Source organism: Helicoverpa zea, chromosome 24, assembly GCF_022581195.2.
Source record: "Helicoverpa zea isolate HzStark_Cry1AcR chromosome 24, ilHelZeax1.1, whole genome shotgun sequence".
NCBI classification, from domain to species: Eukaryota; Metazoa; Arthropoda; class Insecta; order Lepidoptera; family Noctuidae; genus Helicoverpa; species Helicoverpa zea.
In genome coordinates, this window is record NC_061475.1 from 7,176,748 (window position 1) to 7,192,441 (window position 15,694).

The 15,694-nt window shown below is 36.7% G+C and overlaps 1 protein-coding gene across 1 annotated transcript; it reads left to right on the top strand.

Moving 5' to 3' along the window:
* The first annotated feature begins 1,744 nt into the window (after positions 1-1,744).
* On the top strand, positions 1,745-10,378 carry LOC124642494 (facilitated trehalose transporter Tret1-like). Its single transcript, XM_047180957.1, has 3 exons — positions 1,745-1,771; positions 8,428-8,563; positions 8,907-10,378. Exons 1-3 carry the CDS (start codon positions 1,745-1,747, stop codon positions 10,175-10,177), a joined length of 1,434 nt encoding a protein of 477 aa, XP_047036913.1. The 3' UTR covers positions 10,178-10,378.
* The last annotated feature ends 5,316 nt before the right edge of the window (positions 10,379-15,694 follow it).

A 15,694-nucleotide genomic window follows, 5' to 3' on the forward strand; every position in this document is an offset into this window, starting at 1 on the left:
CAAGTTTGTTTATCTATATTTCATCATCTGCCTAACCTTTTGACAACTATGTTGGGGTTGACTTCCAGTCTAAACGGACGCAGCTTTATACACAACAGTGCTTTACTATGAGTAACTGCCTATCTGACCTCCTCAACCCAGTTACCCGGGCAACTCAGTAACCCTTGATAAGACTGGTTGTCAGACTTACTGGCTTCTGACTACTGACAGCCGGGACCTACAATTTAACGTGCCATCCGAAACACAGGGTTGAGCAGGTCAGACAGGGCAGTCGCTCGAATAAAGCACTGGTACTCAGCTACATCCGGTTAGATTGAAAGCCGACCCCAACATAGTTGGGAAAAAGACTCGGAGGATGAGGATGATAGGTATACTTTTTAACCCGGATGCGAAGATGGCACCACTAAAAACATCGTTTCATATTTATCGTCTAAATTATTGTCGTTTCATTAACAATGTATTTCATATCTATAAAAATCTTTATGATAATAAATAAATAAATACTAATAATTTATCCGGAAGCGGAAAGTAGTTCCTTTGACAGACAGATAAGTATAGATATACCTCATTCTAATTTTCCGAGTCTTTTCTCAACTATTTTGGGGTCGGCTTCCAATCTAACCGGATGAAGCTGAGTACCAGTGCTAACTATAAGTATAGGTATACCTAACAACTGAAAATTTTACCACAAGTAATCTTCCAATAAAATCCATAACTGTTTATTTTCGGAAAATAATCCAAAATCTTTTGTTCAGCAGTAGAATTTTAAAAATATTTTAATTCTGATTAAAATCTAGTAATGCTTCGAAGTATTCGATGCGTTATACTCAATTCTAATATTTGGGTTCAGTATAAATTATAATTAATATCAATGGTAAAAGAAAATTGTAACTTACCTTTCTTGATATACAAAATTAGTGATCGCCGCGGTTTTACCCCCGTCTTGAAGGAACCAATTTTCACAACCGGATTAAAAAAGCCCAATATCCATTCTAGACTACATCCCGTAGGTGCTGTGGGATTGTTCGAAAGAGTTACCGCGGCCCTGGTACATAAAGGGCTTAAGAAGGAACATGGTGGGTTTTAGTCAGTGAGAGTCTGACACTCCCTTACACTGCACCCACAATTTTTTTTATTAAGTTTTATTATAACTGGTAAGTAGTATTGACGTGAAAACCCGACAAACTTAAAAATAGAATGACAGTTTTTTTTTCATCTATAAGATAATAAATTATTGACGCAAAAATGATTGAAACAACTTTTACCTTTAAATACTTCGAAAAACGATAAAAAGTTTCAATAAAATGCAGGCAAATTATGGTTTTAAAACCAAATTCATAAACATTGTAGTTTTATTGATCCTTAAAAGGCTGACATGCAATCAGATGCATTTTAAATGCATTGGTGTTGGTGCAGTTGATAAAACCACTTGTTATATAAAGAACGTCTTATTGTAAAAAAAATAATGTAATACAATTTAATTTTATCATTTAGTAGTTGCGATTACAAAGTACAGCGTTATAAAAGTATGTGTAATTTACACAAAAATATAATTACACTTATATTTTTTTATTTTAATCATTTAAAGCGATCGTAAGTCGGTGAATCTGTAAACTGATAATTGTAATTAAAAAGTGTCGATCAAAATTTTGTTTTTTAACTAAATAAACACGTAATAAATAGTGATATAAAATAATTTACACTGTACTGTTAATTTTGGGTGAAGTATTAAAAAAAAAACACAATGAAATTTTCACCATTTATTAAGCAGGTAAGCAATTTTAGATATTATACTTACTTTTAATACTAATCTGATAGAGAGGATATATTTTTTGTTTGTTTGTTTGTACCCCAAAGGCGCTCGAAACTACTGAACTCATCATCCTCTGAGCCTTTTTTCTCAACTATGTTGGGGTCGGCTTCCACTCAACTGATTTGAAAAAGTCTTTCACTGTTGGAAAGCTTCACTCTTCCCGTATATTAGAGGCTATATTTTATCCCGGTACGAGTAGAAGTTCCTACGGGACGCGGGTGAAACCGCAGGAGAACGGCTAGTTTGTCTATAATGCATGCTGTTTCCTAGCTAAGTAACAGCTGCATGGGTAAATCAATCTTAAGGTTAAGCAAAGCTTGGCGCGGTCCGTAGATGAGTGACCACCTTATCACGATGAGTTCCTCCGTGTTTCGAAAGCACGTTAAATTGGTGGGCTGTCAAAACAGGTTGATATTCATCATCTTCAGAGCCTTTTTCCTAACTATGTTGGGGGGTTGGCTTTCAGTTTAACCAAATGCGGCTGAGTACCAGTGTTTTACAAGGAGCGACTGCCTATCAAAATAGGTTTATGATGATAGAGGAATGACAATTCCATATTTGTTCAATCAAATTGCTATGAATCGGTTCAATAACCGAATTCAAAAAAGAAAGTTCTCGGTTTGATCTGTTTGAACTTACTAACTTTGACTTATCCTTACATTCTCTTCAACTTGGACCAACTTTACTGTGTTTACAAAATAGGATGTTTTACTTTTAGATAATCTGTTTAATTTCAACTCTAATTCTACTTACATATAATAAAATGATAGGAAAGTCAAACTACATTGAATATTTGTTTTAAAGAATCCTTGTGGCGTGATCTATAATCGATTCTGCACCCAAATATATACTAAAAAATAAATACACGTTCAAAACAACCACTGTTCGTTAGCCGATCATTATTTCTAAAGTAAAGAACACAACTTAACAATAGGGTTGTAATTACCGAAGCACAACACTACACTTGATTACAAGATAATTATTTGCGAGCAAGTGTACTGAGCAAATAATATAATCAAGAGTTATAGTAGGTATGTTTGCACGATACAAGTGTTTGGGTATGTCATTGAGTAATTAAATATGAATTTGAATTTGTATTTGTCAGACTTACTTAAATTAAGCCTGAGTAAATATAAATTATAATACATAGATCATTTCCCGAGCCTTTTTCCCAACTATGTTGGGGTCGGCTTTCAGTCTAACCGGATGTACAGAGCAATCATATTGCAATCGTAAATCATTTGCAGACAATATGATTCATTATTGGATCATAGAAAAGGATAAATAACGTTTATTTAAAATAACTAATAACGGAATGACACATACGCTTCAATAGTTATTCAGTCGTAATTGGATCTTAGTTGGATATCAATCGTATGTCGCTTAAGTAATATTTGCAGAATCAAAGCCCAGCTTTCACCGAGTAGTTTTACTCTATATGTGACGTTAATATCTCGAATGCTCGCGAGACATTTAAATTCCTACCTATGACAAAAGGTATTTTTCATAATACGGCAACAGTTGAATAATGCCAATGATGTCTTTTTTTAAATATTACATTTCATCTATTGTGAAAAGCCAAAGAATATTTCTGGGAAATTCGTCCAGTCTGTATTCGACAATTTTATTTTACCTTTTAATTATTGTTTCTGTGGTGCCTTTTCGGGGAAAAAATAAATACCACGTACGATTGATTTATTTGGTTTGGAATGCATAATTTAAAAGTTAAATATCATAATGCTATCGTCTAAAACTCTACTTTATCAATGTAGAAACGTCAGATCAGATATTTCCTCTCATTAAGTTTATTCTTCTCTATTTACATAGTTGGGTAAATACTTTTAATATTAGTATAAAAAATGTTATTTATTTATTTATTATTTATTTATTTAAAAACATACACACTATCATTACAGTTTACAAACCAATTCGATAGTGGTGTCCACAATAGCTATACATACAAAAATAATAAAATTTAACTTAAATCTAATACAAAAACAAAACAAAACAAAACTGGAAATCAAATAACTACTATACAAAAATCATAAAATTTAACTTAAATCTAATACAAAAACAAAACAAAACTGGAAATCAAATAACTACTTACCTATACAAAAATCATAAAAACCGGCCAAGTGCGAGTCGGACTCGTGCACGAAGGGTTCCGTAAATTACAGTTAAATCAACCTATCTCAAAAACTATAAGAGATACTTTGATCAAACCAAAAATCGTTGAAAGAGTTAATTAGCATGCATCACCTCTATTTTTTTTAGAATTTTATACCCCGTAGTTATAAAAATAGAGGGGGGGGGACATACTTTTTACGACTTTGAGAGCTGATATCTCAAAAACCGTTCACTTTAAGAAAAATGTTTTTTAGAAAACTTTATATCATTTTAAAAGACCTTTCCATTGATACCCCACACGGGTATGTACATCGAAAAAAAAAATTTCATCCCTCAGTTACATGTATGGGGGGCCCCACCCCCAATTCTTTTTTTTACTATTTAGTGTCATATTTTTGTAGCGGTTCATACAACACATATTCCCATCAAATTTCATCACTGTAGTACTTATAGTTTCCGAGTAAATCGGCTGTGACAGACGGACAGACGGACAGACGGATATGACGAAACTATAAGGGTTCCGTTTTTGCCATTTTGGCTACGGAACCCTAAAAATGTACCCTACAACAAAATAACACAATAAAACATCCTAATAACTATAACTAATAATATTTAACAATACTATTGCAAATTCCCTCAGATTGCACGAAAACAAATCTATCCTCGCATGCACTTCATTTAATACCCGTATTGTGCGGGTGAAGGGTGCCTTCGCCAGCAGATTGGTTCTGGCTGCCGGCACTGACTGTCTCCACACGTACCTGTCCGGCACGCACAGCTGCAGGTGACGCAGCACACCCGGGTTGTGCGCTAAACCTCGCAGGAGCTGTACCGCATACACCGCGAGTGTAAATTCCCTGCGCACTCTTAGCTGGTTGTACCCTACCATACCCAGTACAAAAAGTGTAGGATACATCAGCGGGTAAAATGGGTACACCCCATAAAGTTTGAAATACAAGTGTCTGGTAAACTTGTTTTGTACTCGTTCAAGCATGACACTATATTTCGCTTCATGAGGCGCCCAAATCACCGCACTGTGCTCCAGGTGACTCCTTACCAAAGCGTCATACAGCACCCTGAGGGTAGCGATGTTGGTGAATCCCTGCGACTGTCTCAGTACGAAACCCAGGTTTCTATAGGCCTTCTTGCAAATCCTAACTATGTGCTCCCGGAAAGTTAGATCAGGGGTAAGTAGTACACCTAGGTCTCGTACCTGCGAAACTCGCTGCATCGGCTCTTTATCCACATTGTAGTTGTAGGCTAAGGTAGCCTTCGCGCGCGTAAACGTCATCACTGAGCATTTCGCTGTATTGAAATAGAGCTTATTTTTATTGCTCCATTCAACCACTCTATCTATGTCTTCCTGCAATTTCTCACAGTCCGACTCACTCCTGACCTCGAGCAGCAATTTGAGGTCATCTGCAAACAATAAACATAAACTGTGCTTGACTACCTCTGGTAAGTCATTTATCATTAAAATGAATTCCAGAGGACCCAAATTGCTGCCCTGGCTTACGCCTGACCTGGTGTAGTATGGCTGGGATTCGAAACCGTTGTAGTCGACGTACTGCTGCCGGTCTTCCAAGTAGCTGGCGAAGAACTGTAGAAGGTGTTGAGTACAGCCAATTTTTGCCAGCTTCATTAGCAGAACATCATTATCAACGGTATCAAATGCCTTTTTAAAATCAAAATATGCCGCGTCTACCTGTACACCAGCATCGACTGCCGGCCCCGCTCTCACCATAAAATTAAGCAAGTTCGTCGCAGTGCTGCGCGCCGGCCGGAACCCGTGCTGCGCGTCCGATAGCTGCGCGCTCACTTGAGCCTGCACACAGCGTTGTATGGCAGACTCGAACACCTTGGCAGGCGTCGACAACACCGCCACCGGTCTATAGCCACTGACATCCGGCCCGGACTTGCCTTTTGGAACCGGAATAACTCGCGTGGTTTTCCATCTAGTCGGAAACGTCGCCTGTTTTAAACATATATTAAATATATGATGCAAAGGCTCTGCTAGCACCCGGCCACAGTCGCGGAACAGAAATGCTGGAATACCGTCGGGGCCGCATGAGCGCTTTGGCTTGAGCTTCGTGAGCGCTTCCCTAACATCGTGCAGAGTGAGGGTGTCGACGTGTACTCGCGCACCGGTCGCCGCCGCGTCCGCCGCCGCCGCGCGCGCGTCCAGCCGCGGCCGCTCTCTATTGTACACCGATTCAAAGAACGACGCAAAATGTCCCGCACACTCCTCATCCGAAAGATGTTGACCATTTCTTACAATAACCTGCTTGTTTAACCTGCTTCTTTTAGACCTAATATACTGCCAAAAAGATTTAGGATCTTTTGAAAATTGATTTTGTATTTTAAACTTATGTTCTGTATGTGCAATTTCTATAGATTTTTTAATACGAGCTCTGTATTTAGAAAATTCGGTATAATCACTTTGCTGTTTCGTTTTTTTGAAAATTTTATGTAAACTGGCTTTTTTCTTTATGTCCCTTATAATGTCTGATGTATACCATTCAGGATAAACATATCGAGAGTTTTCACGTCTAATCTTTTTCCGGGGTACACACCTATCTAAAATGTCATTAAGCTTGCCATAAAAATATTTAATATATCCTCCACATCACGCATGTCATAAATCATACTCCAATCAGTGGAAACCAGCAAAGAGTATAATAGCTCGTAGTCCGCGCGATAGAAGTTCCACTGCGGCCGAACACTGCGCGCGGCGGGCATAGCGGTGGCGGCAAGCGCGGGCGGTACGGACTCCGCGGGCGCGAGCGGGGAGTTGGCGGCAGGCGCGGGCGGGGTGACGGTGGCGGGCGCGGGCGGGGCGGTGGCGGCGGGCGCAGGGAGCGAGCGCGCACAGCGCACGCTCACCGCGAGCGGCGGGTGATGCGAGTCGACGGGCACAAGCGCGTCATCGGCCGCCAACACTGTCAATTTCCCGCCAAAACCTGCGCTCAGAACCAAATCCAACTGACGACCTAGATGATTTCCTATGTTGTTACTCTGAGTGAATTCGCAATAGGACACAAAATATTCATAATAATTTTTAACATTTACAGGACACGAATACAAATTAAAATCACCAATAACAATTATTTCTCCATATCTATCACATAATTTTTCTATTAATCTAAATAAAGTTGCAAGGATTGCTCTTTCACCTAAAAACTACTAAATTTTGATAAACCCCGGCAGTAATTACCTACCGTCTTACCACAAAAACTTTTAAACGTCAGTTTATGCCTTGTCTAAAAAAATGTCAAATTATGACGTTGACATATGGTTCATTTTGCAGCCAAAATTTTATTAGACAAGTGTAAAACAGGGTTTAAAGTTTTTGTAGTAAGGCCCGTATAGTTTATGTATTAGAACAAAATGTACTTGTAATCCATATACAAGAAGTACTTTCACGACAACGCGAGTGAAACCGCAGGCTAAAGCTAGTTTACATGTTTTTCCCGTCAGATTTCAGGACACGCTCGCGAACAAATTTCATTAATTTTGGTTGAGTAGCCTATAATCTATTTATTAGTCTGCCAACGATATTATTGTATTAATTTGATACGAATTTTCCGGAATAATCAATTTTGGTGACGGCTACGTGAACGGAAATGGGAAACTTTTTGTTAAATATTTCGAATAATCAGTATTACGGAATTCTGTTTAATTAGTGGTGCATTTGTTGGTGAGAAAACATTTAGGAAACTTTTTATATTAACGAACAACCTGACTATGCCTGGACTATGTATGATGCATATGCGAAAATCGTAGTATTACGTGAAGTAGTTTTAAGTGAACTTACAGATATTATAGACTCGGACCGGAATGTGCAAGATGTATGTTTATATGTAGCGTATATAAATAAGTAATTAATAAGACCTGTCGTCCCGTATGGATCGGAGTGTTGGGCATTGAAAAAGAGGGATGAGAAGAGAGTGCATGTAGCAGAAATGAGAATGCTGAGATGGATGTGTGGTGTTACAAGAATGGATAAATTGAGGAATGATTACATAACAGGAAGTCTGAAAGTAGCGCAACTGGCGCACAGAAAAGATGAGAAGTAGAAGGTTGACATGGTATGGGCATGTAATGAGGAGAGATGATACGCATGCAAATGTTGATGGATGGAAAAGAAGAATAAGACCTAAAAAAAGATGGATGGATTGCCTGAAAGATGACATGAATAGGAAGGGATGTAGTAGTAATGTCAGTATGACGAGTGACAGGGAAAATGGAAAAGAATCACATATTGTGCCAACCCCAAATAAAATTGGGAACAGGGCAGGAGGAAGAAGTAGAAGATGTTTATATGTAGCGTGTGTATACCTAGTTTCTATGAAAAAAATACAAATACCGAAATTAATGATCTTCCTATTAGGAATTTGGATAAGCTACGATTATTCTAAAAGTAATAAGTTAAAATAATCGAACCATTTTTAAGCTAGTAAAAACATTATTTTTTCTTATATCGACAGATGTACGTAGCGGCGGCAACACAATTGGTATCAGTATCAATGGGTGGATCTCTTATGTATCCCTCCATTCTACTGCATCAGTTCCGATCCGAAGAGTCCACTATACGCACAGAGCTGGATACGCTTACTTGGATCGGTAAGGATTTTGAAATAATATAATATTTAATTCATCATCTCCCAAACCCTAACGTGTTGGGGTCGGCTTCCAAGCCAGTTACCGGGACAATCCAATACCCCTTGGTAAGAGTTACTGGCTTCTAACTTTTATCAGTCAAAGCACTACTAAAAAAAAAATAGGGTTTTACCATGAGCTCAAGTTTCAGACTGTCGATGTTTATTAGTTTTTTAACAGTGGCTATCCTCCTAGTAGATAACTTTTGTCTTAACAGTAAATTACGACGGTGTTTGTACAATAGAACTGATGCTAAAAGAACAATGTTTATTATTTTGTCAAAATCTACAGTATATTTTTTTTTCAGCTGCGATGCATGGAATCTCAGGGTTAGGAGCGACGCTAATGCCAACAATAATGCAATTAAAAGGAAGAAAATACACTTTCATTGGAAGCAGCATCCTTCTTCTCATCGGATGGATTTTAGCAGCTGCAGCTACCAATGTCTTTACCGTCCTTCTATCAGCCGTATTCCATGGTCTAGCCAGCAACTGTATATCTATAATAAACTTGGTAACTGTTAGCGAAATGATTGCTCCAAAATATAGATCTGCCTTAATGTTTTCTCTGACCATTGAACAAACTATTGGTCAAGTCATAGTTGCTAATTTAGGAGCTGTTTTGGACTGGAAAACGGTAGCTATGATTATGTGTGCTCCTTTAGTAATCGCCTTATTAATGGCAATAATCTTTCCTGAATCTCCATCGTGGTTGGCTTTTAAAGGTAAATTTGAAGAGACTGAAAAGTCTTTTATCTGGTTGCGAGGTACTGATGATGAAGCTAATAAAGAGTTGAAAGCAATGATTGCAGCTCAAAAGGAGGTAAAAAGACAAACTAAGAAGACGAGGCTACAAGAAATGATGCTAAAATTGAAAGAAAAGGACTTGTATATACCAAGCTTATACATGCTTTTGATACTAACGAACTTTTATGGATGTGGGAGCATGTCAATGTTCGTCTACACTAAAGATTTTATAGAAATAGGTACTGGTAATCCTGAGATTGCTCTTACAGGTTACATTATTACTTCTTATGTATTGTTACTTGGATCTTCAATTTCTATTGTTCTTATAAAGTTTTTCAATTCTAAAACTGTTTTATCTACTGCATTTGGGAGTATTATCTGTTTGATAGGTTGTGCTGTGTCTCCGTATTTGAAAAGTGCTGGAATTATTTCAAGTGATTCTTTACTATTCTTATATTTCTTCTTAGGGTTCATGGGTCTTAATAATTCAGGTTTTAACCCTGTTACGTTTTCTTTAGCTATTGATTTGATGCCTGTCAAGCACAGAGGTTTTGGTGGTGGATTATTTAATATTTTAACTTGCATCCTGTTTGTTGCCACAGTCAAAACTGCTCCACATATCGTTCTATGTATAGGCTTATCCTGGATGTTTATTTGTTTTGCTGTTATTTCTACAATTTGTACTATTTTGATTTGGATATACGTACCAGAAACTAAGAATAGGACGTTGCAAGAGATTGAAGATTATTATAATTATGGTAGTTTTGTTAGACCTAGAGGTTTGGAAGATAATGAAGTTAATTTACCAATTGTTAAAGTTAATGAGGAGTAGATTTATTCACTAGTCAGCAGATTCAATGGTACAGTCATAAAGAAAATATATAAAACTGAAGGGCGCTTCACACAGCATAATTAAGATATGTAGGTTATAAAATTTAATCTTAAAATACATTATCGCTCGCCATATGATTCAGTGGACACACACGCGAGCAAGCGAGCGATATGCGAATATGTAGTGAGCAATTTTTTATCGTCCCCGCATTGAGCAAGCGTGGTGATTAATGCTCAATCCTTCTCCGTGCGAGAGGAGGCTGTGCCCAGCAGTGGGACGACAAAAAGGCTGTAACAGAACAGAACAGAATTTTGTATCTTAAGTTAAAATATATCATATCTCAGCCTTATTAAGTATCTTAGCTGTGTGCAAAGATTCAAGATCAATTTAATATATTTAAGAGTGTAATTTTGCCTCCCGTTACACGGACTCAATGTGATAAAAATCCATTAAACCGAAAATTGTATTGATATCAATGTTTCCGTTAGCTTTAAGGAAAGGTGTTTTGAGATAATAAACCTGTTTTACAAGTGTTGTTTTAATTTGTTTTACGTATATTAGTTTTTAATGTGTTTTGGCTGATTTATGGGATCATTTAAAATGTGTTTGTACAGTCATGTAAATTATGTATCTATGTATAACCAGTGTGGGGAACGTATAAAATATAACAGCTTTACTACAAAAAAAAAACATCTGTTGAACACTTGTCTAAAAAACGGTGGCTGTTAAACGGACCTTATTTCAGCGTCATAATGTCATTTTGTAGACAAGTGTTCAACTGACGTTTAAAAGTTTTTGTGGTACGACGGTAACAGTTTATCTTTCGCTCTATGGAAATGATGTCAACTGAATATCTTCAAAATTAGTTTAGCAATATAACCCTGTCATGAAAATTCAGCAAATGTACTTAAACAGCTGTACATATTTTAACGAAACAAACTCAGTTTGCAACTAAAATAACTCCTTAGAGGTACTCAATATTATTTTATCGGCTTTGATATTCCGAAGTAGTATTTGCAAGAGCTTTATCTGAATAACGTTGAGAACTTTCATATAAGAAAGATCACGATTAATTTAATGTGGTTGATATTGGTGCTATCGAAATCTGTGCATTTAGGGTTTTCAAGAACACCTCTAGGCCCTAGAGTTGCTGGCAATCTGGTACAATTTAACAGACGGAGAAAAAATAAAGAGTAAGAAAATACTATGCCATGCCAATATTATGCTGTTTATAGTAATCTCCTCACGTAATCGTTCACCTTAAAGATTTATATCAGAAATAGATTTCGAAAATCAAATAGAATGCTACCAAGACAACGGTATACATGCCCGAAGCCTTGTTACTCAATTTACACTGTTGAAAGTGTCTGACACACCTTATGCGCCCTAGGTTGCTTTAAGGGCAGTTTTCAGTCATGCTTACCGAACAATAACCATCAGCATTGGCAATCAATTTATGTGAAATCATAGCAACCCGGTATCAACGCGAATGATGTTCGAACAGACTAGGTACCTACTCGCTAAGCAATAGCAATAGTCATGGTGACTTCAAAACCAGCCTAATACAAAAGGCACTAAAGTTTCCTCATGGTCGAAAAACATTCTACCCTAGCCTGCAGCCTTTTACCAACTATGTTGGAGTCGGCTTCCAGTGTAACGGCATGTAGCTGAGTACCAGTGTTTTACTAGGAACAACTGCCTTTCTGACCTCCTCAACCCCCTATCTAAGTACGACTAGATTTTAGACTTACTGGCTTCTGACTACCAGTAACCACGGCTAAAGATGTTCAAATGACAGCCGTGCTAAGAAACACGGTCATTAGTATCCAAAATATACTTAGAAAGTACATACAAACTTAAAATACACAAATCAGTACGTGCCTGAACTGAAATTGAACACACACTCAACTTTAGAAATACATTATCTCAACAACAAATGAAAATATCAAAATTATATGCAAAATTTAACCATCTTCGAACATGGCGTATCCTTGAAAGCTAACGTCTCGGATCCGGCGATTGGCGAGATAATCTGCTACCGTTTGCTTAATACCCTCAGATAACGTTTGAGCAATCCGAATTATTCTAAGGTTTACTTTCAGTAGAATTATCGATATGTCTGTCTTTTGAATAGCTTAGACATTTATTGGAATTCATTTGGTTGGTTTATTTCTTGTTGTAATCTATCTGGGATTAGATATTAGAATTATTTTAGGAATTAATTTGAAGTAAGTTTTGAAATAAAACTCATTTTATTTTTCTTGTGTTTTCTGTTAAAACATGACCAATAATAGCTATAAAATTGTCAATCATATTTTTTGTGTCGAAGATAAGTCTTTCTCAAAGTAAGGTGTGAGCACAGTGCATCATGATGAAAGATTGCTATTAAACTTTTAAAATTGAACGTAAAAAGTTCGAATGCATAGTGTTATGGTCTAGCCGTATTTTTGTGCAGTTGACAGCTATCAATTTGCAAGGGAAAATAGCATTTTTTGTACTGACTGTCAGCACCGTCAACTACACCAAAAATATTCAGACCATAGACAGTCGTTTTAAGAAAACTGACGTTTATATTGTCGGTGAACGTGAACTCAAAAACTTTCTGATTGACATCTCGAAAAGTTTGCAGCAAACCCCTGCTTTCCACGAACCCCATCTCAATCTCAGCTATTTTTTATCACTCCAACGAAACAAACTTTAATTTGTAATTCATAAATTTTATTAACAAGATCATGGAAAAGTTAAATTGAGTTTTCTCGTAGCTTATTACGAGATGTCCGCCGTCCATATCTGCGTTTGTAGAGCTTCATAAGTCCGTCCATAGACGTCTTTTTGTAGTATCCAAGAAAAAAATTGCAAGGATTTACTTTGTAACTAATCAAGAGATTTAACTTCGGTCTTAATTAAAATATGTTCTGTTGGTTCGCTGTTTTGTATGTGTATGTGTGTGTATGTATTGAAATAGTTTGGGAGTTTCTTGTTGGGTTAATTTGTTTTCTGTCTTAGACTGGGTTTGATCCTAGATTGTGACTGCTTTGTGCATTAAACGGTGGACTTAGCGCCTAGTGTTTTTTACCTCTGGGTGGTCTACCTTTGGGTAGAGAACTAGCAGTGGTAGGTGCAAATATACCTAGGTAAAAAATATGATAACGGTAAAAGGATCCCATATTCATTCCTCAAGTTTTAAGGACAGGGGTGTCCATAACCATATATAATTAATTGTATTTGAATTACCTAATAAATAAACTATAAGTACATACTCTTACTTGGTACACAGCACTGGTACTCAGCTAATTTGGTTAGATTGGAAGCCGATCCCAACATAGTTGAGAAAAAGGCTCGGAGAATATAAATTCCACACACACTGAGTAATTCCATGTCATTTTACTAGGTATTTTAAAATTTCTGGAACCCATCTCGATAATACGACAATATATCTCAATAAATTCAAAATGGATGCGTATTATTAAACTTCGTCCATGTTGTAAATTAACCGTTCGTAACCAAATCAAACTAAAATCTGTCGTGTTTCGATCTACTAAAATTGGAAATGTAATAATCTTACGTCTACGACTTATGTAAGGGCGGGTACAGACTGTGAGGTTTGTAAGATGCAAATGGGGAGGGTAATTTTTTTTATTTTATTATAAAATTTTCACATTTCACATTTTTCACATTTCACATTTCACAGTTTCACATTTTTATGGGTTCTAGAAAGTTGTAGTGCTATGAAATGACGACATTAATTGATAAAAGCTTCAATTTTTTAATAACGTTTTTGGAATTCCAATGAGAATGCAGGTTTTCAATACACCTAATACTTTTGTATAGCAAAATGCTTTTAAAGAACATAAGAATAACAAAAGTCAATAAATATAAAAGATGTAATAATAAATTTAAAAAAACAGTATCATATTCACTTTCCCAACATTGTCACCCATCGGATACCACACACGAGACAGTTCGGGTTAAAAGTAAAACACTTCTCAAGTTATACCTGACAGCCATACGTAGTATTAAAGTATCGCTACTTAAAAATTCATTAAAAAACACAACTGTTAAAATCAATGTGCACCCAGCTTTATCTTACACTACATGGTGTGTACCAGACTCTAATAATTCGAGAGCGAGTTAAATCTCATCTCGACGCAAATCAAATATTTAGCTAAGACGAATCATGACGTTCAGACAGACATACACACAAACATATGGAGGAAACGTTCACTGAAATATTATTATTTGTAGTTTGCAAATAAACGCCGGATATCGTGTATGTAGACCTAGATTTTGAATTGATGCTTCTAAGCAAAGGAGAAGGAGGCTTTTGGGAAAACTGAATTGCAAGGAGAGGATATTGAATGTGTAGTAGGTAACGGATTAACTAAAATAGATAGGTAAATAAACAAGGATGATATGGTAACTGTATCATGAATTATGAGTGCACACTCAAATTGGTTCAAATCTTGGAAATACTTAAATTAAATTGGGCATCTAAAGATACATTCAATAGATTCAGATTAAACACTGCATTAAAAGTTCGATGTATATATTGTATTCTCTACACTCTATAGGCTAAAATGAAAATAAAAGACTAAGGAAAGTCGCTAATATCTATAAAGTAAAAACACTGAAAAGCAAAAAAAAACTATTCTTAGGTGCATCGGCCTAGAAGTCGGTGTCTAATGGATGTAACTAAGTTTATAACGCCACCGACTTCTAGGCCGATGCACCTAAGAATAGTTTTTTTTTGCTTTTCAGTGTTTTTGGGAGTCGGTTTTATTTTTTTGTAAAAAGTTTTTTATTTTTAGCTTTTCAGTGACAAGCATAGTTGTCACTATCCGCATGTCATATCCGCAGTGGAAAGTTCTCATCAATACGAACAATATAAGCCCAAGCACGAGGTAGTTTACATATTCAATTGTCGAGTTCCCTCGACCTTCGCTGGTCTCCATCATCAGGTCAGCTTCAAACCTTCACTGTTGCAAAGGTCTCGTCAATACGAACAAAATAAGCCCAAACACGAGGTAGTTTTTTACACATTCATTGTTCAAGTTCCCTCGACCTTCTCTGGTCTTCATCATCAGGTCAGCTCCAAGCCTTCACCATTGCATAGTGTTATCAGACATGCGCCTTAGTGTCAAGTTTTTACCCTACGTATGCCTACGATTTTCGAAAGTTGCCCTCGATTTCTCAGGGTTTCCATCATCAGATCCTGACCTGGTGACTATGGGACCACCTGGGAGGTAAACCCTATCAAACAAAAAAAAAATTTTGCAAATCGGTCGAAGCGTCTCTGAGTAATCGGTGAACATACATAAAAAAAAAAAAAAAAAAAAAAAAAAAAAAAAAAAAGATCCCGACGAATTGAGAACCTCCTCCTTTTTGGGAAGTCGGTTAAAAACAAATAAAATAACCATGACATCAAATTCACGAGCTATACCTAAACACGCCTCAAAAAAAGAAAGAGGTAAACCAATACCAACCTAATCTTAAGCTGGGTACTCACTTAGCAGTGTA